At 38.9% G+C, this 24135-nt stretch overlaps 1 protein-coding gene and 1 long non-coding RNA gene across 2 annotated transcripts in view; one reads left to right on the top strand and one right to left on the bottom strand.

The window, feature by feature from the left end:
- LOC124856756 overlaps window positions 1-21526 on the bottom strand; it is a 37617-nt gene extending 16091 nt beyond the window's left edge. The window contains exons 1-2 of the long non-coding RNA XR_007035415.1: window positions 20887-21526; window positions 20651-20761 (exon numbers count right to left, since the gene is read on the bottom strand). This is a non-coding gene — a long non-coding RNA (uncharacterized LOC124856756). The remainder of the gene's footprint in view (window positions 1-20650; window positions 20762-20886) is intronic.
- Window positions 1-24135, top strand: part of LOC124856755 (RNA-binding motif, single-stranded-interacting protein 2-like) — a 43339-nt gene that overhangs the window by 10591 nt on the left and 8613 nt on the right. The window contains exons 2-6 of the mRNA XM_047347563.1: window positions 8551-8717; window positions 17669-17727; window positions 18166-18257; window positions 23705-23862; window positions 23960-24039. Coding sequence (XP_047203519.1) covers window positions 8551-8717; window positions 17669-17727; window positions 18166-18257; window positions 23705-23862; window positions 23960-24039 — 556 coding nt within the window. The remainder of the gene's footprint in view (window positions 1-8550; window positions 8718-17668; window positions 17728-18165; window positions 18258-23704; window positions 23863-23959; window positions 24040-24135) is intronic.

The raw sequence follows: 24135 nt of genomic DNA on the forward strand, positions 1-24135 counted from the left end.
AAAAGAAAACTTTCATGCAACCTTATTTTTCGACAGCAGCCATGATGTTTTTTTTCCTAACCAGGTCTGCTAAGGTCAGTACAAACTCCCATGTCTGTTTCTACCATTATAGTTTTATTTGGAAACCATTACAAAGTGGAAAATACGGCCAAGGTGAACATCAGTTACTGCTACCCTTCTGCTTTAATCTTTAAGACAGGTGAAAATAAAGGAATTAGTGTAAGCAAGTGTGTAGGTACTTGCTACACCTGCCCAATCATGGAGGATTTTTAGGAGTTGAGGTAAAGAAACTACATGATCAAGCAGTTTTTTCAAAACAATTAAACTAAGAAACAGTTATAATGACAGGGTTAGCATTTTGGGTGTACAAACCTTAAAAAAAAAAAAATATATATATATATATATATATATATTTTTTTTTATTTTTTTATTTTTTTATTATTTTTTAATTAACACCTTTGCTGGAAATGCTGACAGGTGTGTCCTATTTTCTGAGTGGCTCTGTCATCCAGATTTTTACAGACATTGACTGTAAAATGTAGTTTTTAGGGATTGTGATCATAAAGAGGACTGAGTTCTTATTCAGATTCAAAGATGAGAAAAATATGTTATATTAAACTATTGTAAACGAGTTTATACCTGAAATGGATTTAAAATGTATGATGTTACCTTAGATAAAAATGTCATGATGAACAGAGAGGTCCAAAAAGGCTCCAAGTTTGGTTTCTGAATCTCTTCTGACTTGTTTGCCTTAGACGTTGCTGCTTTTGTGCATCATATGGTTGTCTGAATCTGTATTTTACTTAAACATGATAGAGGCAAAGGCATTGTGTCATTGACTCTCAGCTGTAATATTTATAAGTAATATTAGGATCTCCATCCCTAATGTGGGTTTGACACTCACTGGCCACTTTTAGCCACTATTAAACAGCCAATCACATGGGGGCAACGCAACACGTTTAGGCATTTGTAGATCAGACATTATTGATCTACTGGGATTTTTACATGCATCCATCTTTCAGGTATACAGAGAATGATTCAAACAGGAATAAACATCCAGTGAGTTGCAGTTGTGTGGACAAAACCCCATGTACTGTAAGTGTCAAAAGAGAATGGGCTGACTGGTTCGAGATTATAGAATGGCAACAGCAGGTCAAACAACCTATAGTTACAACAATAGTTTACAGAATACCATCTCTGAATGCGCAATGTGTAAAAGCCTTGAGAAAGACAGGCTTCAGCAGCCGACGACCACACTGGGTATCCCTCCTGTCTCCTAAGAATGGAAAACTGTGGCTACAGTTGAGACAAGCTCACAAAAATCGAACAAGAACACATTAGCAAAGCGTTGCCTGGTCCCATGAATCTTGATCCCTGCTTTGACATTCAGATGGTACGGTCAGAATCTGGTATAATCAACATAAAAGTGTAGTTCCAACATACCTTGTATTAATGTTGCAGGTTGATGGTGTTGTAATGGTGTGGGAAACATTTTCTTCACACACCCCTTGTACCACTTAAGCATCGCCTAAACACAAAAACCTAAATGAGTATTGTTGCTGACCATTTCCATCACTTTATGACCAGTGTACCCATCTTCTGATGGCTGCTTCCAGCAGGATAAAGCACCATGGAAGACAGCTCAAATCATCTTAAACTGGTTTCTTGATCATAACAATGAGTTCACTTTTCTCCAATGGCCTCCACAGTCACCAGATCTTAACCCAGTGGAGCACCTTTGGGATCCAATGGAGATTCGCACCGTGGATGTGCATCTCACAAATGTGCAGGAACTGCAAGAAGCTCTCATGTCAATATGGACCTAATGTTAGGAATATTTCTTACACTTTGTTGCATTTATACCAAGAAAGAGGTTGAACCCAGTGCTACACAGCGAGTATCACTGAGGCGAGTGAGCATATATTGGTTACCCTCTGTGGTCAGAGATGGGTTACATTATGCCATTCACAGATACAGTGGTTCTCTTCTATGATCATGCTTCTCTGTGCTTCACACATCATCTATAACAATGACAGCACGAGACATTGTAGGCAAATAGGATTTACCATTCAGACAGCTTTCTTTCAGAAAATACTAACAAGTTCCCCGACACACTGTAAAATGCTCCATTCAGCATTTCTTTAGTAGACATACTAAACTGATTTGTGTCATGGCTCTATCTTTGAAGTGCCACAGTTGCAAAAATACTCTGAGTTATGCCATTTCTCTCTATTTTTGAAGCTGAAATATTTACTTTATTCTGATTGAATACACTTTAACTCGTCAGAAAACATTTTCTTTGTATAATTAATTTAAAATATGCTCAATAATTATAAATCTATGTTTACAAAAGCTATAAACCAGTGAATACATAACATATGCTATGTTATCTGGGCTGCTTTGCTGTTTGTGTACTAACCCAGCTGTTCTGCTGCGTTGTGACTGCCCCGGCTGAACCCTGCTCTACCACCACCTTTGTCCCTCTGGCACTTTGCCATATATGTTTATCTCCCTTTGTTTACTGTGTCAGATGTTTTGGATTGTACTCAGCATAAGTACCAATAGCATCAAGCAGGCAAGGTTAACAGGTCGAAAGGAAGCCGGAGTCCTTGGAGAAAGCTCAGCTCTTAGAAATTTGATGCCAAGTACAGCGGTTGATGCCAGACGCTCAGTGTGTTTCACATTTTGTTAGATCTCAGGCCGAGCTGCGGGGCCAATGTTTTCGGATATCTGATTTCTGGCTCCCCAGCTCAACCTGACCTGACTTGAAAGCTTTGCATGCATGTGGATTTGCACACAGCATGTGTATCAAGGTGTGACCAGCAAAAGCCAGACAATCCGAGGGTTAATAGGGGACTATAAAAGAAAAGAGGAGTATTGCAGACAGACGAGGAGGATTCAGGAATGAGTTTGGACGTGAGTTTTTTGTCCCTGTCACCTGGTTGGAATGTAGATCTTCTTATTCATGATAAGATCACGAGCGGACACAGCGGATTTCCTGCCTGCCGCCAGGAACACAGCCTACATCTTTACGAGATACACAGCACTGACCCACCCAACCCCGAGCCAACACTGAAATATTGTTTTACTGTTTCACAAATTACATGCTAGTATTTTTATGAGTAACCAGGCTGTAGTTTTCATCAGTGATGATTATGACGTGGAAGCTAAAGGATAAATGGTTTTCAAACCTTTTTACTTTTACAAATAAAAATTTGAAAAGTGAGCTGTACATATGTATTTAGTCATTACTTTGTATAACCAACTTTCACTGCAGTTACAGCTGCAGAAACTGAAATTATTACCAATTCTGTTTTGAAATCTACCTCAAGATCAACCAGATTGGATGAAGAGGTTTTAACTTTTGCCTCAGATTCTTGCATATAGGTCTGGACTTTGACTGGGTCATTCTAGCACAGGAATATGCTTGATTTAAACAATTTCATTTAGGCTCTGGCTGTATTTTTGTCCTGCTGGTGAATCATAGTAAAAACTGAGCAAAATATAAATACACGCCCCACTTTTCTGTTTTTTTAGTAAAATGATTTGTTATGTAAATTTAATTCATATTTAAGTGACAAAATCAAAAAATTGTAAAACGATTTGTATGCTTTACAAACAATTCTTAATCAGATAGCAAAAATATAATCCTAAAGTCAAACAATGAAATAACTAGGAATTGACTAACTTGTTTATAGAATTCGCATATTGCATTTTTGTTAGTCCTAAAGAGAAGTCAGTACAAACCAGCAACTCAGCAGCGTAATAAACACCTGCTGCAAGCTCGGTCCTCAGTCAGGCCAGTCATAAATCTGCACATAAGCATGTACTGTAAGCTAGTCAGCTGGTTGGACAGTCGTGTCTCTTCTCTCTGCCTGAAGGAAAGGACAGGAGCTTCAGTTAGGAGCGGGACAGGAAAGGAAAACAGACCTCCCAGCAGCCAGGAAATCCATGGAATCCCGTGGGTCAAGTCAGGGTCAGCTGAAGAAGTCCCACAGGGAGAGAGGGAGATAAAACAGTGGTGTGACACTAAAAGGTGAGATCCACCAGCAAGTGGCTCTCCGCTGACATGTATCAGGGATAATATGGATAGACAATAAACTGAACTTTGCCCTTTTTAAGCATGAATGACTTGAAATTTGTTAAAGTTAATCATAAAAGATTATCTTTTATTTAAGTACCCAAAGAATTATCAGCAAAAGCAGTTACACAGTTTGGCAGTCTGATGGAAGTTCATGTAAAGGTGCCAGAAAATCTTCTATTTATACAGATCTATCTTTAATTTTATCTTTAATTTGATGCTAAAAATATTCTAGTGCTATTTTTATACTGCCATGAAGAGAAAGAAAACTTAAAACTAAGCTATAAAGTAAAATGACAGAAAAATCTTAACCCTCGAAAGCCTAACAGATAGCAGATAATTCAGTTCTTTAAAAGGTTAACTCTTTATTGGATGCCTTTACAAAAACAAAACATGTATATATACTTTTATATCTGTATATATATATATATTATCAATATGTTAGGGTTTTAAATTTACATTATTAAAAGATATGACACATTTTATAGAGCATTTGTAAAGCCAATGTAATACCACACTTGCTCAATGCAGGTTTTACAAAAAGGATTAACTTTATTTAAGAGTTATGGGTGTCAAGAATATATTCCTACCAAAAATTTTGCTTTTGGCTTCATGAAGTTATACTTGTATCATAATTGATATATTAGGTGTTTAGATTCATGTATTTATGAACTATAAATGCACTCAGTCTTTTACAAGTCTTTTATGACTTTTAAGACTGGATTAGATTGAATGAATGCGAATGTGTGTCTGTAGTTGAAACCGGTTGATTTAAGAGGTGTTGTTGCAATGACACGCTCTTGGTTTTGTCTGGGGTATCACTGGGACTTGGCACTCCGGTAAAGGCTGTTTGAATGAGATTAAGGGTCTCTGCTTTCCTGTTCTTTCATTCACAAATTAGCCGCCTCCACACCATATTCATCGGGAATTACATAGTGACGCGATAAACTCCTGCAGGCTGACTGTATTTACCCAGCAGTTTCTAACTTGCACACAGAAGAGGTTTGCAGAATGATTAAAATGAAAAACAAATCTCATTCTTAGAAATAAATTAATTCTTGGTTATGATTTTAGTTCACATGGATAAAGATAAGTTAATGTGAAACAGTAATAAAACATTCCATATTTTCAGATAAAATGTGCTCTTAAATATTTTCTATTATATGCAGTATTTATTGGAGCTGTTGGTCGTTTTTAGCGATGCTAATATTACATACAGTTGACTCCAGATATTTACATAAACTATTTAAAAATACATATGTTAAATCAGACTAAATTGTCCTGTTTTAGGTCAGTTAGGATTACCAAAACATTTTCAATTTGCTTAATGCCAGAATAATTGAAAATGTGTAATGCTTTCTTAAATTCTCATAAGTTAATATAGGATTATGATGCATGTAAACATTTTGGAAAAGCCCACATGATGAATTCATTGTAAATGGCCTGAGCTTGTGTAGCACTTTATCGAGTCCCCAGAGACCCCAAAGCGCTTTATACTACAGTCATTCATCCACACATTCACACGCTGACAGAAACAAGGCTGCCATACAATCGGCACCAACAGGCTCTCTGACCACCATTAGCAGGCAAGGCAGGTGAAGTATCTTGCCTAAGGACACAACGACTGAGACAGACAGAGATCGGCAACCCACTACTTACAGGACAGACTCCTACCACCTGCGCCACAGTCACTTTTAAGTCGAGTTCATGGCTTTCTGTGCTTATAATAGGTTAATTCTCTAATTAAGTGAACTGGAGGCACACCTGATGTATTTTAAGGTGCACCTCAAACACAGGGCTGACAGGGCTGTGTGACATCATGGGAAAATCAACAGAAATCAGCCATGATATCAGAAAGAAACTGGAGTATAAATACCAGATGTCAAAAGATTAATCTGTTCAAACATGTTTATGTAAGTATAAACACTGTAGGAATGTCGAGACACCATAGCGTTCTGGAAAGAGATGGATTCTCTGTCCCACAAAGGAATGTGTTTTGGTGCAAAATTCAAAAGCCCAAACCAAAGACCTTGTGAAGGTGCTGGCTGAATATGGTAAGAGAGAGTCCATTTTGACTGAAAGGCCACTCAGACGGAAGAAGCTTTAAGGCTTGAGGAACAAAAACATTGTGGGGCAATATTGAAGCAACATCATAAGACACCAGTCAGGAAGTTAAAGTTTGATCACAAGTGGTTCTTCGGCTCGAAACTGACCCTTAGCCCAACAACAAATATAGTTTTTATAATGGTGGCCTGAGGACAACAAAGTTAGTGTTTTGGAGTGGCCATCAGAAGCCCTGATCTCAGTCTCATTAAATTATTTGGCAGAGCTGAGAGGATGTGTGTGTGGAAGGCGGCCTGTAGACCTGACCCAGTTACACCAGTTCTGTCAGGAGGAATGGGCCAAAACTCCAGCAAACTATTTTGAGAAGATGATCCATACCGGATGCAGGTCATATAATTATAAAAGCAACTCTTCTCAATACTTAGGAAATATATGTAATCTTCATAATTTGAAGACAGTAAATATTATGTTTCTTATCAGTTTGTCATGTAGCAAATATAAATCATTTTGGGTTACTCTAACAGACAGAAAGCAAGAAAGGTTTAGTCTGATTTAATGTCAGAGAGTTTAGGAAAGCGTATGTAAATATCTGGTTTCAGCTGTACGAGTGTTGAATTTCAACACGTGTGCTTTTTAAACACGTGAACATGTGTAAGAATGTATGGAATGTGAAATATGGCAAGAGATAATACAACAAACCTCCTTTATTTTTTCCTCGTAAGAAAAAGATCGGGCCTCCATGTCACCTGTCTATCATAACAAAACATTTGTAGAGGTTTAGGGTCTTTCCCTGTTTTTTTTTTTTTACTTGCTGCCAACAAAGCAGAGGTCAGGGAAGCTGTCTTTGCTTCATGAATGGTTTCTAATTAGCAGAGTTGGTTGATGTTGTAGGTGGTCCTTGTTTGAGCATGTTGTCCCACTGAGCCTTTCCTAAACACCACAAGGTTGATCAGTGACCCTTTCCTTCATTGTTATGTTAACCCATTGACCTCTTGCTGCCTCTGTCTAACCAGTTTCTTGATATGACACTTCAGCTACTCTGTTCACTTTAGCTAAAGGGTGTTTTGTTTTTACTCCCTCATGCCCAATCCCAATTGAACAAATCCAAATTAATTAATGTATTTTTCCAACCAATACAACATTAGCAAGGCCAGGAAAGTCTTTAGGCTCTAAAACCCCTGTAGACCCACTGGACTGAATTCTGCAAAAGAGATTTATTATAAAAAACAAAAAGCAGCTTTATTTATTCTATTAAAATAAACACCTATGCCTGGTTAGACAACGCTTTGTTTGATATCTCTAAGGAGAGCCACTGTCCTATGATGAAATGAGATTAGAAGAGGCATGAGTCGTTGTGCAACATCCTTTCATGCTGCACGTGGTGAGCCATGGACTAGTCCATTGCTGGAGTTCACAAAATAAATTTAGAGACAAAATCAGCTTTATTGGCCAAGATTGTGTTCACAAACAAGGAATTTGACGTCTGTTTCACACGCTCACATCGTACAGACATTAGGATGATATAAGATTAGAAAAAAACACAAAGAGCAAGCGAGCTTAGTACCGAGGCAGCCGTCTGAGGAGCCGTCTTGAATGGAATTTGGTGCCACTTTGTCCTTGTAGACAGATGAAACGCAGCCAGTGAAACTAAGCAATCAGGAGAGGTCACTGCAGATGGTGGCCATGTGAAAAACATACTTTACATAAAGCTACTGGTAGTATTGTTATTTTTATCATTACAATTTTTTTCCCTTTTCTCATGTGACTTGAACCTAACCTCCTTTTTGTATCTTGCCAGTTCTAATTTTGTTTATGGTTCATCTTTAGCACAGTTTTACCCTAAAGGTTGTCAGAAATTCAGGACTGAGCAAAATGCAAGTTTAAGCAAATGTTAATGATTCACTTTGGAAGATTTGCTTTTATCTGTAAAAGTAAAATAAAGGACCTGGATTAATAATAAAACCAAACATAATTAGCTTCTAGTGTATCTTTTATTTCTGTTTAACGGGACAAAATAAATGTTTTCTGGGATCCTTAAATCAGAGGGCAAATACCTCCACAAGTAAGAACGAAGTTACCCAACATTGAGAAAGCATGAGAGGCCCCATTTTCCCTGCATGGAGCAGTCAGCCAAGAGGCCCCACATTCCCCTTCAGCATGCTGTATTAAAGAGTGTTGACATGAAGGCTGCATGATATCAATTTTCACAGATCCCACATAATCAACTGTTTGATGCAGGATTACTTTCCATCTCTCCACATGTAAAAAATAAGACATTAAGTTTCCCACATTGATTTCGAGTGTTTTACATGAATAGTAGTAATTTTCTTTTATCACGGTTGTTGCAAACAGCTATTCTTTTTTATCTCCCCCCCCACCCCCCTTTCCCCCATGCACCAATGCAGCAGGCCTATGTGTCCTCCGCCCACCAGATGGCACCCCCCAGTCCCAACACCAACAGTAGTAGCAACAGCAGCAGCGGAGGTGGGGAACATCTAAGTAAAACGAACTTATATATTCGCGGCCTCCATCCAGGAACTACGGATCAGGACCTGGTGAAGCTCTGCCAACCGTGAGTGATTTAAGACTTTTCATCAACAATTTGTGTTCCTGGATGATGTCATATTTAGAGGCACTATAACTATAATATTTCACATCTACAAATAGAACACTTATGCTAGATGTGGTCTATTGATTGCTGGACAACTTTGGCATAAGTTACAGAGTGCTGATTGTCCTTTTGGAAGACAATTGTTAAATCTAGTCAACTGTTAAAGTGTCTTGGTGTCATATTAGCTGAAAATTTTTGTTTGACGAGAAAGCTAATTAGGAACCATTGTATAAGTGTTTGTGTGAATAGTTTAATTTAAAAAAGTTAAAGATTCTGCTTAAGGGTTTTTGTTCAGAGTTTTGGTTGTAATATCCACATTACGCAATTACGTCTCTGCCGTGTGTTTCTATATCATATTAAAATATGTTGCTTTAACCGATTAACAGTTTATTTTTGAATCTGACACTGATGTGATGTAATCTCCACCCAAGTTAGGCTGCCTCTGAATTTTGTGGCATATCCAAAATGTTTTTAGCATTAGCATCACATTTTGGAGATGCTATAAATACTGCAAACATACAATGATCCAATAATAATGTTACATTGTTCTCATGCCATGCCATGCAGATGCTTTGTCTGCGCTGGCAACTTTCATTCTCCTTGATGTGGTGCTTAAAATGGACATATCATTAGATTTGGCCCTTTCCTCTGATTTGTTAAGCAAAGATCTGTTTTTGACCACCCATGGTTGCTCATATATTTTGTATAGAGCAGAGGTCTGCAGCTCCAGTCCTTGGAAGCTACTGTCCAGCACCTTTTACATGCACTCCTGCTCCAACAAATGATTTAAACAGTTAAATTACCTCTTTAGCGTGTCTTCAGGTTCTTCAATTTAAGACAGGAAGCATGTCAATTCCTCTCTGGCTCTCTAGCTTGTATACTTTCTGTCTTTTAAACAAGAGCTACGTCTACAAGCAACTGGTAATGTACCGAAGCAGGTGAAAAAGGGGTGAGTGCGGAGCAGCTCTACTGCAAACATCCAGGACAAACTCTAATCTCTCCAGAACGTTCTCTAGCATTTTATTAAATACCTAAATTATTTATGTTGCCATGTTTGATTACTTCTAATGTGATCAAGCACTATATAGAAAACAAAATAAACCTTTAAAGGTACAGTACAGACCAAAAGTTTGGACACACCTTCTCATTCAAAGAGTTTTCTTTATTTTCATGACTATGAATATTGTAGCTTCACACTGAAGGCATCAAAACTATGAATTAACACATGTGGAATTATATTCTGAACAAAAAAGTGTGAAGCAACTGAAAATATGTCTTATATTCTAGGTTCTTCAAAGTAGCCACCTTTTGCTTTAATTACTGCTCCGCACACTCTTGGCATTCTGTTGATGAGCTTCAAGAGGTAGTCACCTGAAATGGTTTTCCAACAGTCTTGAAGGAGTTCCCAGAGATGCTTAGCACTTGTTGGCCCTTTTGCCTTCATTCTGCGGTCCAGCTCACCCCAAACCATCTCGATTGGGTTCAGGTCCGGTAACTGTGGAGGCCAGGTCATCTGGTGCAGCACCCCATCATTCTCCTTCTTGGTCAAATAGCCCTTACACATCCTGGAGGTGTGTTTGTGGTCATTGTCCTGTTGAAAAATAAATGATGGTCCAACTAAACGCAAACCAGATGGAATAGCATGCCGCTGCAAGATGCTGTGGTAGCCATGCTGGTTCAGTATGCCTTCAATTTTGAATAAATCCTCAACAGTGTCACCAGCAAAGCACCCCCACACCATCACACCTCCTCCTCCATGCTTCACGGTGGGAACCAGGCATGTAGAGTCCATTCGTTCACCTCTTCTGCGCCGCACAAAGACACGGTGGTTGGAACCAAAGATCTCAAACTTGGACTCATCAGACCAAAGCACAGATTTCCACTGGTCTAATGTCCATTCTTGTGTTCTTTAGCCCAAACAAGTCTCTTCTGCTTGTTGCCTGTCCTCAGCAGTGGTTTCCTAGCAGCTATTTTACCATGAAGGCCTGATTCACACAGTCTCCTCTTAACAGTTGTTCTAGAGATGTGTCTGCTGCTAGAACTCTGTGTGGCATTGACCTGTTCTCTAATCTGAGCTGCTGTTAATCTGCGATTTCTGAGGCTGATGAACTTATCGTCCGCAGCAGAGGTGACTCTTGCTCTTCCTTTCCTGGGGCAGTCCTCATGTGAGACAGTTTATTTGTAGCGCTTGATGGTTTTTACGACTGCACTTGGGGACACTTTCAAAGTTTTCCCAATTGTTCAGACTGACTGACCTTCATTTCTTAAAGTAATGATGGCCACTCGTTTTTCTTTACTTAGCTGCTTTTTTCTTGCCATAATACAAATTCTAACAGTCTATTCAGTAGGACTATCAGCTGTGTACTGTATCCACCTCCTGCACAACACAACTGATGGTCCCAACCACATTTATAAGGCTTGAAATCCCACTTATTAAATCTGACAGGGCACACCTTTGAAGTGAAAACCATTTCAGGTGACTACCTCTTGAAGCTCATCAACAGAATGCCAAGAGTGTGCGGAGCAGTAATCAAAGCAAAAGGTGGCTACTTTGAAGACCCTAGAATTTAAGACAGGACGCATGCTTTCATTTCAAGAGCCTGTTTAGGCAAGAAAGGAACAAAACACAGATACAGCCCCTTGCTGAATTATTAATAGGGTGAACTTATTAATAATTTGTCAGATTACAACTACAAACCTTCTATGTATTATACTGGAATGTTATGTAGTAGACCAGCACAAGGTAGGCAGTTATTGTGAAAAGTTTTTTAAACAAATAATCAGAAAATGCACTTTATTGAGCCCTGTTTACTCTGATAAGTAATTAGTGACCTGTTGTACACCTATGTGTCTTTAATTTAATCCAACTGTTCTGTGAAGGCCTCAGAGATTTGTTAGAAAACATCAGAGAATAAACAGCATCATGAAGACGAGGGAACACAGCAGACGGGTCAGAAATGAAGTTGTGGAGAGGTTTAAAGGTGGATTAGGTTATAAAATGATATCCCAAGCTTTGAACATCTTCCAAAGGTCTGTCTAATCCGTCATCTAAAAATAGGAAAGAGTACGGTGCAACTGCAAACCTGCCAAGACATGGCCATCCTCCTAAACTGAGAATTAATCAAAGAAGCAGTCAAGAGGTCCACTATAACTGTGGAGGAGCTGCAGAGATTCATAGCTCAGGTGGGAGAATCTTTTGACTGGACAACTAGAAGTCATGCAATCTGGCCTTTATGGATAAGTGGGCAGAAGAAAGACGTTGATGAAAGAAAGCCATACGAAACCCAGTTTGCAGATTGCCACCAGTTGTGTAAAGGGCATAGCAAATGAGAAAAAGGGAAGCTTTTGCAAAATATTTTGTACAGCAGAAAACTAACACTACACATGACCCCAAACACACCATGTTGATGGCAGCATCATGCTGTGAGAATATTTTCATTACTAGGGTCAGGACAGCTTGAAAGCATTAACGTGAAGACTGATGAGGCTAAATGTAGAGCAGTCCTGGAAGAAAGCCTGTTAAGGCTTCAAAACACGTCATATACTTCATGTAGAATGCATGTCCCACTTTTCAGATTGTTACTCTTTCCACTCAACAACCATATGCTGCTTTAAGTTGGTCTATCACATAACATTAGGTTTGGGACAAAAGTCCAAGGAGTATGAGTACCTTTGCAAGGGATCGGTTTGTTTATTACCAATTACAAAGTGCATTTGTGTGTGGGTATGTAAAGTCAAACATAATTGCTATAAAGCACCCAAACTGGTTTTGGCGGCTGCAGGTCAGGGCTACACTGTACGTCACAGAGGTGACTGTGATCTTTAGTCATGCATTCTTATTTCCGGAATTCATTCACAGGAAAACCATATCCCTCAGCGAAGAGGTGTGGACAAGTTTCATAAGTCCTGGCTTCATCATGTGTCTGGCATGCCAGCCAGACCCACCCTTTATAATTATTGTGGTTAAGTCAACATTGTAGCCAATTCAGATGTGTATATAAATGGTCAGAGATATTAAACTCATTGAGTGAATTCACATGGCTCTTGATGACGCTTACATATGATCAAAGCAGCAATAAAACTCAGTGTGAAATATGCGGTTACTGCATGAGACACTGAAGCTTCAGTGTAGAAACAGATCATCTGTAGATCCAACTGAGGCTTTAGAAGTGACTACCGTTGGGGCGGGGGTGGGCTTCAGTGATGTGGGAAAAAGGTTGCATGGCCTGCTGGGAAAGAATGTCAGCTGGCCATATATGGGCTAGGGCTGTCTTTTAAGTCTTTTGGCCTTCAACGGTGGTGGGCTGGTGTTCAGCTGCAGAGGGGCTAAAGTGACTTTAAAGCTCTTTTGCTGACTCCCTAGGAGTTCCTGAAAACATTTAATTTTCTTCTATAATGCTAATAGGCAAAAAAAGATTGAATAAATAAATAAAAAGATTTAAGCTTGAAAATGTAGAAACTAGAGACAGGTATTAGATTCTTGTTGGAGCTCAAGAGTGTTTATATGTGGTGGTAAAGCTGAAAATGAAACCCTAATCCTACTGTAATAGGGTTAGTGGAAAATAAAAGGCAGTTTTTTTTATTACTATTAAAAATATTTGCATTAAAAACTGGTAAAATAATGATAACATCTTACTGTATTTTTATGCCGTTAATTTCAAGAATATCTTCGCATCAAACTCCAGGTTCAAATCAGCTTCTTGGATTATTGTAGCATATTGGCATCAGAATGCTAGTTATATAAAAAAACATTTGGATCTCAAGATACAATTGTCTATAAAAATGCACAATCTCTTTGCTTTTTCAAACATATTTAGGCTGCACACATCAATAGCCAGAGATACCTGTTTTATTGATTAGTCAGTCAGTTACATACAATTATTGCAATGAGTTGCAAAAGATTTTTAAAGGTTGGAATGGTCACTGATATTGACAAATTTAATAAATAGGCTGCTGTCTGTTTGCTGGCACCTGTTTGTATCACGCTGCTTACAATAGAACCACAAAGTGGCAGTAATTCACCAAGTTGTTCACCAATCGCCATGTTGCTTTATTGGCACATGGTAGTTAGATCAGCACAACAATAATTAATATTAGACTAAACCAGAGGCTACATTTTGGATATGTATTTAAGTGACTTATACAGAGCTGTGAAAACGTATTTGCCATTTTACAGATTTATTGTTTTTGCTTTTATGATGCACTGAAATATTTCAGATTATTAAACAAATTTTAACATCAAAGATAACCAGAATAAATACAAAACCGGTTTCAAATGATGATATTGGACAAAGCCATCCAAACCAACCTGGCCCTATCTCAAAAAGTAATTACCCCCTAAATCTAATATCTGGCCACCCTTGGGGTGTTCTAGAGATGTGTCTGCTGCTAGAACTCTGTGTGGCATTGACCTGTTCTCTAATTTGAGCTGTCATGAAAATAAAGAAAACTCTTTGAATGAGAATGTGTGTCCAAACTTTTGGTCTGTACTGTAGCTAAGGGTGACAAAAAAGCAAAAACAGAGCAAATCTTGAAGGACAGATTCTTTTTACAGCACTATATACATAAGTATTGATGATACGTTTAAGTGACATTTTAGAGTTATTACGCTCTTTGCCTAAATTCAAGCACTATTTTCAGGTTTTATGTTGAATATAATTCCATTCCAAAACCATTTTGATTTAACAAAATTTAGGTAAAGGTCACAGAACATTGAAAAGGGGAAGTAAATTTAATAGAAACCATGAACAAAGACTTCTGTGTGTTTAAAATATTTTATGATCTGTGGCTTCATCCTAGTAAAATATGTTTGTTCCTTCATATTTTCTCTCTGTGGAAATCAAACAGCAACTATTGTCCATGCTTGTTTCATAAGGTCATATTTATTAGCTGAGTCCTTCTGACATTTGAATTTCATCATAAATCTTCCGTGACCTGATGTGATGTGACTGGATGGTGTAATTTTTTTTGTTGAGGAAACCTGGTCATCTGATCAAAAGATTTTGCTGATCTTTGTTTGAACTATATATTTAGTTTGTATAAATATTCATGAATAACGAATGTCGTTAAGTAGCAAGATTATTATGGAAAGTTATAAACCGGAGGAGAAGTGTGCCTTTTGGATACACACATAGCACCCCTTAATGACACTTTCACACTCAATATAGTTGGCACTTGTAATAGCAGTTTTTAGGCTTTTACCAAAGCAACACTTTATTAAATAACAATCATAGTTTGCAATATCTGTGTTTAGCTGTCACACAAACACAGTTATGGGTTACCACAGAAGAAGTCTTAATTAAAGAATGAACGTAAATAATAAGTTGAAGATAAGCCTTGAGGAACTGTATCATTTGTGTGTGAATCAGAGCAAAGCTGAAAGGTTGTTTAATATGACACGTAAATAAAAAATGAACTATTCAACTCACTGTAGATCTACATCTGCATCGCGATATAGAGTAATTGGCTTCACCTGTTAATCTACAAAAAGCTATCAAATCCATATTTTAGCTCTATATATTACCCAGACCTTTTTAACCACATATAACTTTATTTTATGGTTGAATGGAGCTGAAATATTATTATTAATAACACATTGATAACTAATGATTTATTTGATTTGTAGACCCAAGCAAAAAACACAGTTAAATTTGTAACTGTTTTCAACAGTCAGTTTCCCTGAAATTATACGACGCTAGCCTGCAGTCGGTTGCTTAACAGACAGGTGAATCTTTGATTGCCCAATGTAGTTGAGTGATGGTTGATGCTGCTTTGGGTAGTTCTTTTGTGACTGGAAATGATTCAAAACAACCTAATGCGTCTTTTCTTTTGTTAGAGAAGGAAACATGTAGATGTTCTCCTTTAGCAAATTGATTGGCATTGTGTAGAAACAGGTGGGAGAGGGGCAGTGCTACTCCATCCATGCAAAGAAAACAGTGGTTATTCTAACTAGGGCTGAAACAATTAATTGGATTAATTGTGATTAATTGATTATAGAAATAAAATTCAACTAATTTAGTAATCGAATAATCGTGAACTTGAGTATACAGACTCTAAAAGATGCCATTTGCTGAATGAACAACCCACTCAGAGCAGTAATCAGGCAAAGATTTTACAAAAAATATATCCATTTAAGCTAAAAAAACCTTTTTTGTCGGTTTGTATGCTCTATCCAGAACTCCTAAAGTGGCATAGCTTTAGCTCCACTTGGTTCAAATTCTGTGAAAAATCTCCTGTTAAATACCCTTTGCTGTCTGATTATCAATCGGTGAATCAAAAAATTAGTCGACAGAAAAATTGATTAGCAAAATAATTGTTAGTTGCAGTCCTAATTCTGACACATTTTTTGGCAAATCATTAAAAAAGCTACACTGTAGGAACAGGGTGATGTACAATTTTGTGGCACTAGTGGCCTTTATTTGCAGTATTCAGACAGGAAATGCAGCAAAGGCCCCAAGGTCGAAAATTAACCGTGGACGACTGCATCAAGGACTAATAGCCTCCTCCTGTGTGAAAACAAGCTTTTTGAAATGTGGTCCAGTCGTCCTGGACTGGAATACCTGTTCACAGGTGCCTGAAGATCATTGGCTCAATGCAGCACAGATGTGAAGCAGCTCTCAGAAACAGCAGTTATACAACTAAATATTACTTCAGGGAATTAGCAGAAAACAAAATCTTCAAATATTTTCAAGTTTATACAGAACATGTTTTAATTTGTAAAGAAAAACGCAGACTAAGCTATGTTTTCTCACTTTCTGTGGAGGGAAATTTGATCTCTTCATGTTTTCTTCATGTTTTACTTTAGAATAGGATGTGGAATGATGCCATGCATGTGCATCTATGGAAATAAAAGCTGTTATACAGGATATTGAGCTTTACTTCTTTTCTTTTCACACTGTTTTGTTTTTGAACACAACTGCACATCCCAGCATTCTAGAGGGAAAAAAGGCCCCTACAATTTAGATTTAAAGTCAGGTGTCATCTTGTGTGACAGAGGTTATAGCTGTCTAGCCTGATCTGAGTCATCCAGCTATATGTCCGCTGCGCTGCGTAGGAGCGTAGGGCCGAGCAGCTGTAACGTGAGGGTGGAAAAACAGCGAGAGGGAGGAAAGCAAACTGGAGGGGTGAAGCATCAGGTTTCAGTGTACATTCCACCCAGACGCCATGTCGCCCAAACAGAGGAACACTGGCCTCGCTCTCAGGCTAAAGGCGAAGGCAGGTCTAATAGTCTGTAGAGCTGACAGACACTCCTATGACACTGCATTCCATCAGGCTGCACATAACGCCAGTAGTTGTCTGCTTTTAAGCTAATTTTCACACCATGAATATTTATGAGACAGCTTTAATGCAGTAACTGATTCCACTGCTTTAGGGATTTGGTCTTTGGTTTTTGTTTCTTTTGACAGTCACAGTGGACAAAAAGAAACCAGGATATTAGGTTGTTTAATGTGATATATTGCTTCTTTTCTTCATAAATACATCCAGAATATAGGAAAAAAATATACTTTTAAAAAGTAACACTTCTAAGCATTATTTAGGCCAAAAATATCCCAAAGGCAGAGCTGCATTTCAAACCCCAGCGTTCGTGTTTTATCCAGTGTCTGCCTGATGAAGACAGTGTTGGAATCCTGTCTTTCAAGAACAACATCTAGGAATAGAGGTACTGTAGGGTTCCCAAGAGGGGACAAATACAGAAGACAGGGCGGAGGCACAGAAAGTTTTCTGTAAGCCCTGAAGATTATATTTATGAGTCGCTCACAGGAAGGACAGAGTATGCATTCATGTGAACACCTGTAGTCTGGCACCCTAAGGAAATATGGAAATGTTGGGATGCTTGTTGTAGGAGCAGATTCCTGTCTGTGTCTGTTAGTCATCTCAGCTGTCACTGATTCTGTGCTCTTTTATCCCTGAAGGTATGGCAAAATCGTGTCCACCAAAGCCATTTTGGACAAAACAACCAACAAATGTAAAGGTAAACCATGTTTGGAATTTATTTTATGGCTATCTTTAATTCATGAGTGTTATTGTTATCCTTAGATGATTATATTATCTACAGAACTTTTCAAAAGTCTACAGCCATCTCTCCTTATACTTGGCTTCTAATGAGTCTGACTTCCTTGTAATCTCCCTTGTAAGCCCAAAGGACAATTTAAAGGTCCTTCAGAAAACTTGAAGAACTATTTTAAATATTACAGAAATGCCTGGTCACTTGGAAGCAAAGAAAAAATGAATTCGAAGTGGTTTAAAACGTTTGCACAGTACTGTACAATTTTCATTTACTCTTTGGTTAATTATAATATCTGTGCTCTAACCAGCTGTATTCACATTGAACTGGCTGGAATAAAGGTTGTTTTGGTTGCTTTGTTGCCTTTTTAAAAGTATATTTAACACCAGCTTCTCTTTTTTACAGGGTATGGCTTTGTGGATTTTGACAGTCCAGCTGCTGCACAAAAAGCGGTCACAGCTCTGAAATCCAGCGGGGTCCAGGCTCAGATGGCCAAAGTAAGAAGTTGGGTAGATATTTGCCCCTGAAAAGCAGTAAAGCCAGAACTCAGCATCATTGAAATTCATATAAAACTTTTTACAGGTGCAGCTTTACATCTGCACTGAGTTTATAGCTATTGTTTTATTGCTAAAAAAAACATATTTTTATTTCACACCAGACAGGGGAGATTAAGGGCTTGGGGTAATTGTGTTCTGGGGTATGAGGTTCAGGGTTTCATAGAGAAAACATGCCTTTATTGATCCCCAAACAGATCCGTACTCAGTGTTTGCCTTACAGAGTTGTGGTCCTTTTCTGTTCATATACATTACGCAACACTCAACCCTACTGTGTAAAAGTTGAACTGTTACATGACGCTATCATCCTGTTGGCGAGTGCACAAGGCAAAAACGTGTTTTTAGGGGGGAGTATACTGTTATGAATCAAACTTGTTTTTAGCAGAAATGGTTTTGTTGTTTTTACTAGTTGATTAGTTTTGTATACCAGACCTCCACCCTCATTTTGTGTTTCCTTACCCTTCTCCTCCTTTTCTTTTCTCTCTCCCCCTCATGCCCTGTGTATGCCACTAACCTGCTCCAGTTGTAGCGCTTGTTCTGAGCTCTTTGTCAAAGTGTCTGCAGTCAAAGCAACACTTGTCAGCCCATTAAGCTGATCCCTCTGGCTCATGCTCCCCTTTGAGGGAACCCTGGGGAGGGTGCCACTACACCCACTGTCAATGGCGCAAGCACAAAGAACCTGCATTGTCCATCGTCTGGGCCCAGGCCTGGGGCCGACACCACCACTCTAAGCTGGGGTCCCAGCTCCTCCCCCTTTCCCAAACCCAAACATAACGCACTGCAATGAAACACCAGGGTCTCCCTCAGCCCAACTCTGGAAATCTGTCAGAGATCAATGTGGCCAGCTGACCTGAACCAGTGCACCGCAACTAGATCCAGTGTCTAAGTTTGCTGCAGCTCCCCTGTAAGAGTGTCACACAACCCAGTATATCTTAACAATCGACAAGTGCAACTGGACACCAAAACTTGACTCACCCAGACAGCATGTGCCCTGCCAGACGCGTTGATAACCACTCTATAAACCTAAATATACACAGCTGCTTGGTGTCACTGTGTTACTGCAGTTCAAAGAGAAAACAGGCACCAGTCTAAGGTCAGTTGTTGATCGATATCAAGGAGGGATGTACTGGTCCAATTCCAAACATTACTTCGGAGACTCGGTCAAGGCCTTTTTAAATGATCGGTAAAATATCACTCATAGCTTGTCAACTTTTATACAGTCATTTTAAAACTGAGTAAATTTATTCAGAGTAATGGGTGCTGCTCCTTTAGTTTCCACACCATGGCTGTACATGTGTTTAGGAAGTGAAGATGTTTCCAAATACCTGAATTTAAAACCAAAAATAAAGCCTAATGGCAAAGACTCTGGCAAAGATCAGCTTCAATGATCAAAGAAAGTCTATTGTTACCTGTGAATACAGTAACCATAATAAGATGTCTACGTTCAGCCAAGCTTTCAGCAATAACAGCCTGCAAATTCCCAATAGCTGAAAATTTGATTTGTTTTGAAGAGGTTATAAATTGCCAGATAACACATTGACATTGACAAAGAGAAATGGTACACCATTTTATGGACTGATGAAAGTAGATGATCCTCTTTGGGTCTACACAGTTTATCAGAGAAGCCTCAAACACTTGAAGCTACGGCACATTGTAAAGCATCATGCTATGGGGATGTTTCTCATATGCAGTTGAGCTTCTGGTGGGGATCCTGAGTCAGTTTTAGTAAATTAGACACTGAAGAGGTCATGTTGATGTTTTTACAAGAGGAAATATCTTTGAAATTGGTTTTTCAATTTGACAGCAAACACAAAATGCATGAAAATCAATTTTCATGCATTTTTCAATGTATACATTAAAAGTTTGAGTTTCTAAAGATAAATTAAGACACTACTATTTTACTTTTTGAACAGCCTAATATTCCTTTATCCTCAGTTTGGAGATGCAGCATTCTCAATCTACTTGGTTCTATGGCAATAAAACCTGATATAAACATTTTGAAACACTGCTATTATTTTTTAACACCTGTGTTACCTGTCATGAATTTTAATGGACTGGGACTAATAGCAAATGCTTAGCCTTAATTGACTCTGATTAGTATTAGAGACAAAAAAATCCTGATAAGGACGTCCCTGATATCAAGTTCAGCTTCACCTGCATATGCCTTCACTGCAGTTGCTGAGCTGTGCAGTTCACATACACAATGAACCACACCTTACAGACACTGTCCTCAGAGTACGCCCAGTCCCTGAACGACTCACGGCTGCGAGGCTGGCAGAGCTGCATGTGTCGGGGCAGCAGAACACTGGTAATGTTATAAATAGACCCATTCTTACCTCCCTCCACCTCCCATTTCAAACTCAGACGTCACACACGCTGCTCTACACATAGGTTGGCTAATCTGTCAGCACAGGGGCACACCTTAGCAGATGTGGCTGCGAGACGGCCTGAAACAAAAACAACATGGATGAATTTGTGTGTGAATACGAAACGTACCTTCGTTTTCGCTTTAGGCACGGGAACAATAAATAAAACTTTCATCTAAGCTCAGACCTTCATCAGTGTACCGTACCTATCATAGAACAAACATTCAAAGTGACTACAGTCACAGTCTCAGGAATTTTGCCGCGTCATTTCGACGCCTCTGTGAACTTTTGCAGCGCAGACATACATTAGTGAAGAATACTGCATGTCCTCTCCTGTTTGCTCCTCGCACGGTTCCAGTTCACATGATTTTCAACTGTATCTCTGACAGTTTGCTCATTTCACAATGAAGCCTTTATTATTTGTGGTTGCAGGGTAATCATATATCAGTTAGCAGCAGGGAGAGGAGGAGGCTTGATGGTGAATGGTGGAAAGATATTAGATTTAGATGAAAGGCAGGAGACTGCTGCTTGGTAGCGGCTCATCTGTCTTCCGTTCCTGTTTTGCTCTTGTCTGTCATTCCCAGTTTTAATTAGCTAAATCACTCCAGACATTGGCTACATCCCATCCGGTTAGTCGTCTCTTTCTGTACAAAAGATCAGCCTTTTGAGCTGCTAATTTGTTCCACCCCCTCTCTGTCCTATCCTCTTCTTTCGCTCTCTGTTTTCCCTGCCTGCCTTTTTAGTCCAGCCTCTTTTCTCGTGGTTGCCAGGCTCCTGTTGCTCTGTGAACTCTTAAACTTCATGCCTGGCTTCCTGTGGGCTTCTGCACAGTCACACAAGGTTTCACTTTCAAACTATTGCCTCCAAAAATGCCTCTGAATAATTTCTCTACTTATTTTTTTTACTGCTTTCAAGATCTCCCCATTTAAACAAAATTGTACCAAGAAGTGTGCCTATCTCCTTTCACATTCATAGCTGTGGATGTTAAGTTATTCAGTGTGCAGCAGGATGAGGCAGTGACTAATGGGACGTCTTGAGTGTCAAATTATGCAGTTTCCAGTTTTATTGATCAGGTAGAACTTTCTTAAAACTATTCATCCATATCAGAGCCTGGAACAAAAGGATACATGACATGAAGCAGAGATATGATAAAACTTTAATGGGCCAAGAGTAGCAGCAGACATTGATGAGAAGACCAGTCTCATGGCTGCCAGGAATTAAATCTTTGCACAGACATGACAGGAAATTAGCATTTGTAAATCCAAATTCAATAACAAAGATTTTCAAAAGTATTCAAACGTTTATGCTGCATTAGAAGTGAAGCACTTTAAAGTGTTCAAACTTTATACTTCAATGTACTTTATTATAATTTTACGTGATAGAACAACACCTATGTGTGAATTTTAATTCAGCCACCTTTACCTTGAAACGCTTAAATAAGGCTGCACAGTATAGGCAAAACATATGCAATACAATAGCTGAACAAAAAGTTTCCACCACTCTTTTGAAGCTTTAGCATCTCTGCCATCAAAGATATACATCAATTATTGGCATGCAAAATTTGCACTTGAAATATAATATCCAATGAAATATTGCATCCAAACAGACCTTTGCAGTTGTGATATATCATACATTGATATGCAACGACAATTGCGGTTTGAATTTTCGTGCAGTTCAACCCTTTAGTAAATAGAGCCCATAACATATATGTAAAACTGCTTTTCATCCAGAATGCACCGTCCCCACTGTAAAACATGGTAGGGGCAGTATCATGCTGTAGGGATGCTTTTCTTTTACTGGGACAGTGAAGCTGGTCAAAGCTGATGGTAAGGCGGATGGAGGTAAATACAGGGCAATCCTGGAAGAATAATCTGTTAGAGGCTGCAAAAGTCTGGAGACTAGACATGAGGTTCAGCTTCCAGCAGGACAACAAAGCTAAACATACAGACAGAGCTACAACGGGATTTTCAAGGCATATCGATGTGCTTAAATCGTCTAGTCAATGTCCAGACGACAATGCTGCTGAGAATCATAAGGCATGACCTGAAAACTCCTTTTCTCAGCTCTCCATCCTGTCTCTCTGGGCTTAATTTCACTCTACCGATGTTCATAGCTGCAAAAGACTTTGTTGCTATAACTGCAGTGAAAGGTAGTTCTACAAACTATTTACTAAGGGTGGCTGAATACAAATGACTGATTTGTAAGAATATCATAAAAATTTTTTAAAACCTTTTCTCTCCATTTTGAAATATATACCACTTTATGTTGGTGTGTCACATAAAATCCCAATAAAATGCACTGAAGGTTGTAAAAAGTAAAGACCTACAAAGACCCACATGTGTCCATGCACATTCTCCCGCTGTCAGATAACAAGGCTTCCTTTTATTTTTGAGGGTGTGACAGAAATATACATCGGATATTTCGGATGTTACAAGAAGGGTGACAACCCTAATTGAGATGGTAATAAATGATACCATTTTGATTTATGAACATGACATTCTGAAGTTGCCATTCAGAAACTGCTTGCTGCATCTTTGATGGTTGTTCAGGAGGCTCCACTTCTTCTGCTTCTGGTCCTGACTCACGGTCAAAGATGTATGGCTGTAATGTTGCGCATCTGCTGGCAGCCGTTTTCACATGTACGAAGTGCTGGCTGAGGGCAAGACACCGCTAACTTTCATAAAAGTGACAGAGCCCTAAAACAACTCATTCTGTAAGGAGCTCAAAAAAGGGGGAACTGAGGAGGTGAAATCTCATTATTTGAGAATGATTTTGTGTGAAAAAACATGTTTTGTATAGCCCATAGATCCCAAATGTTTAAAAGGAAGTATAATAGGTCACCTTTAAGGGTTTATCAATAGTTTTGTTAGGTACTGTCAGTATCCTCCAGTAAGACATTCTTTCACCGTCTGCCAAAAATCACGTTGATACAAAAAAAATCTTCAAACCACATCTTATGGACATCGAGTCATAAGGCTTTAAAGCTGTTTAAAAACTGATTTTGTTTCCCTCTCCGCTGTGTAGCAACAGGAGCAGGACCCCACCAACCTCTACATCTCCAACCTACCAGTGTCCATGGATGAGCAGGAGCTGGAGAACATGCTGAAGTCTTTCGGCCAGGTCATTTCTACGCGCGTCCTCCGAGATGCCAACGGGACTAGTCGTGGCGTGGGATTTGCAAGGTGTTTGACTTAAATTTTTCTGGTGCAGCTAGGCAATTTACTCATGTAATGCAAACAGATTCCTGTAGTTGGAGCTCAGTTAAACTTTGTGTTTTAGAATGGAGTCCACAGAGAAGTGCGAGGCCATAATTCAGCATTTCAATGGCAAATTCATCAAGACTCCCCCAGGAGTGCTCGGTGTGTAGAGTGTTTGCTTTATACTATGCAAACATGATGTTGTTGTTTTTGTTCCCTGCTGTGATCACTGAATTTGCTTACTTGTTTGATCTGTTG

The sequence above is a fragment of the Girardinichthys multiradiatus genome, chromosome 20, assembly GCF_021462225.1.
Source record: "Girardinichthys multiradiatus isolate DD_20200921_A chromosome 20, DD_fGirMul_XY1, whole genome shotgun sequence".
Classification (NCBI taxonomy): domain Eukaryota; kingdom Metazoa; phylum Chordata; class Actinopteri; order Cyprinodontiformes; family Goodeidae; genus Girardinichthys; species Girardinichthys multiradiatus.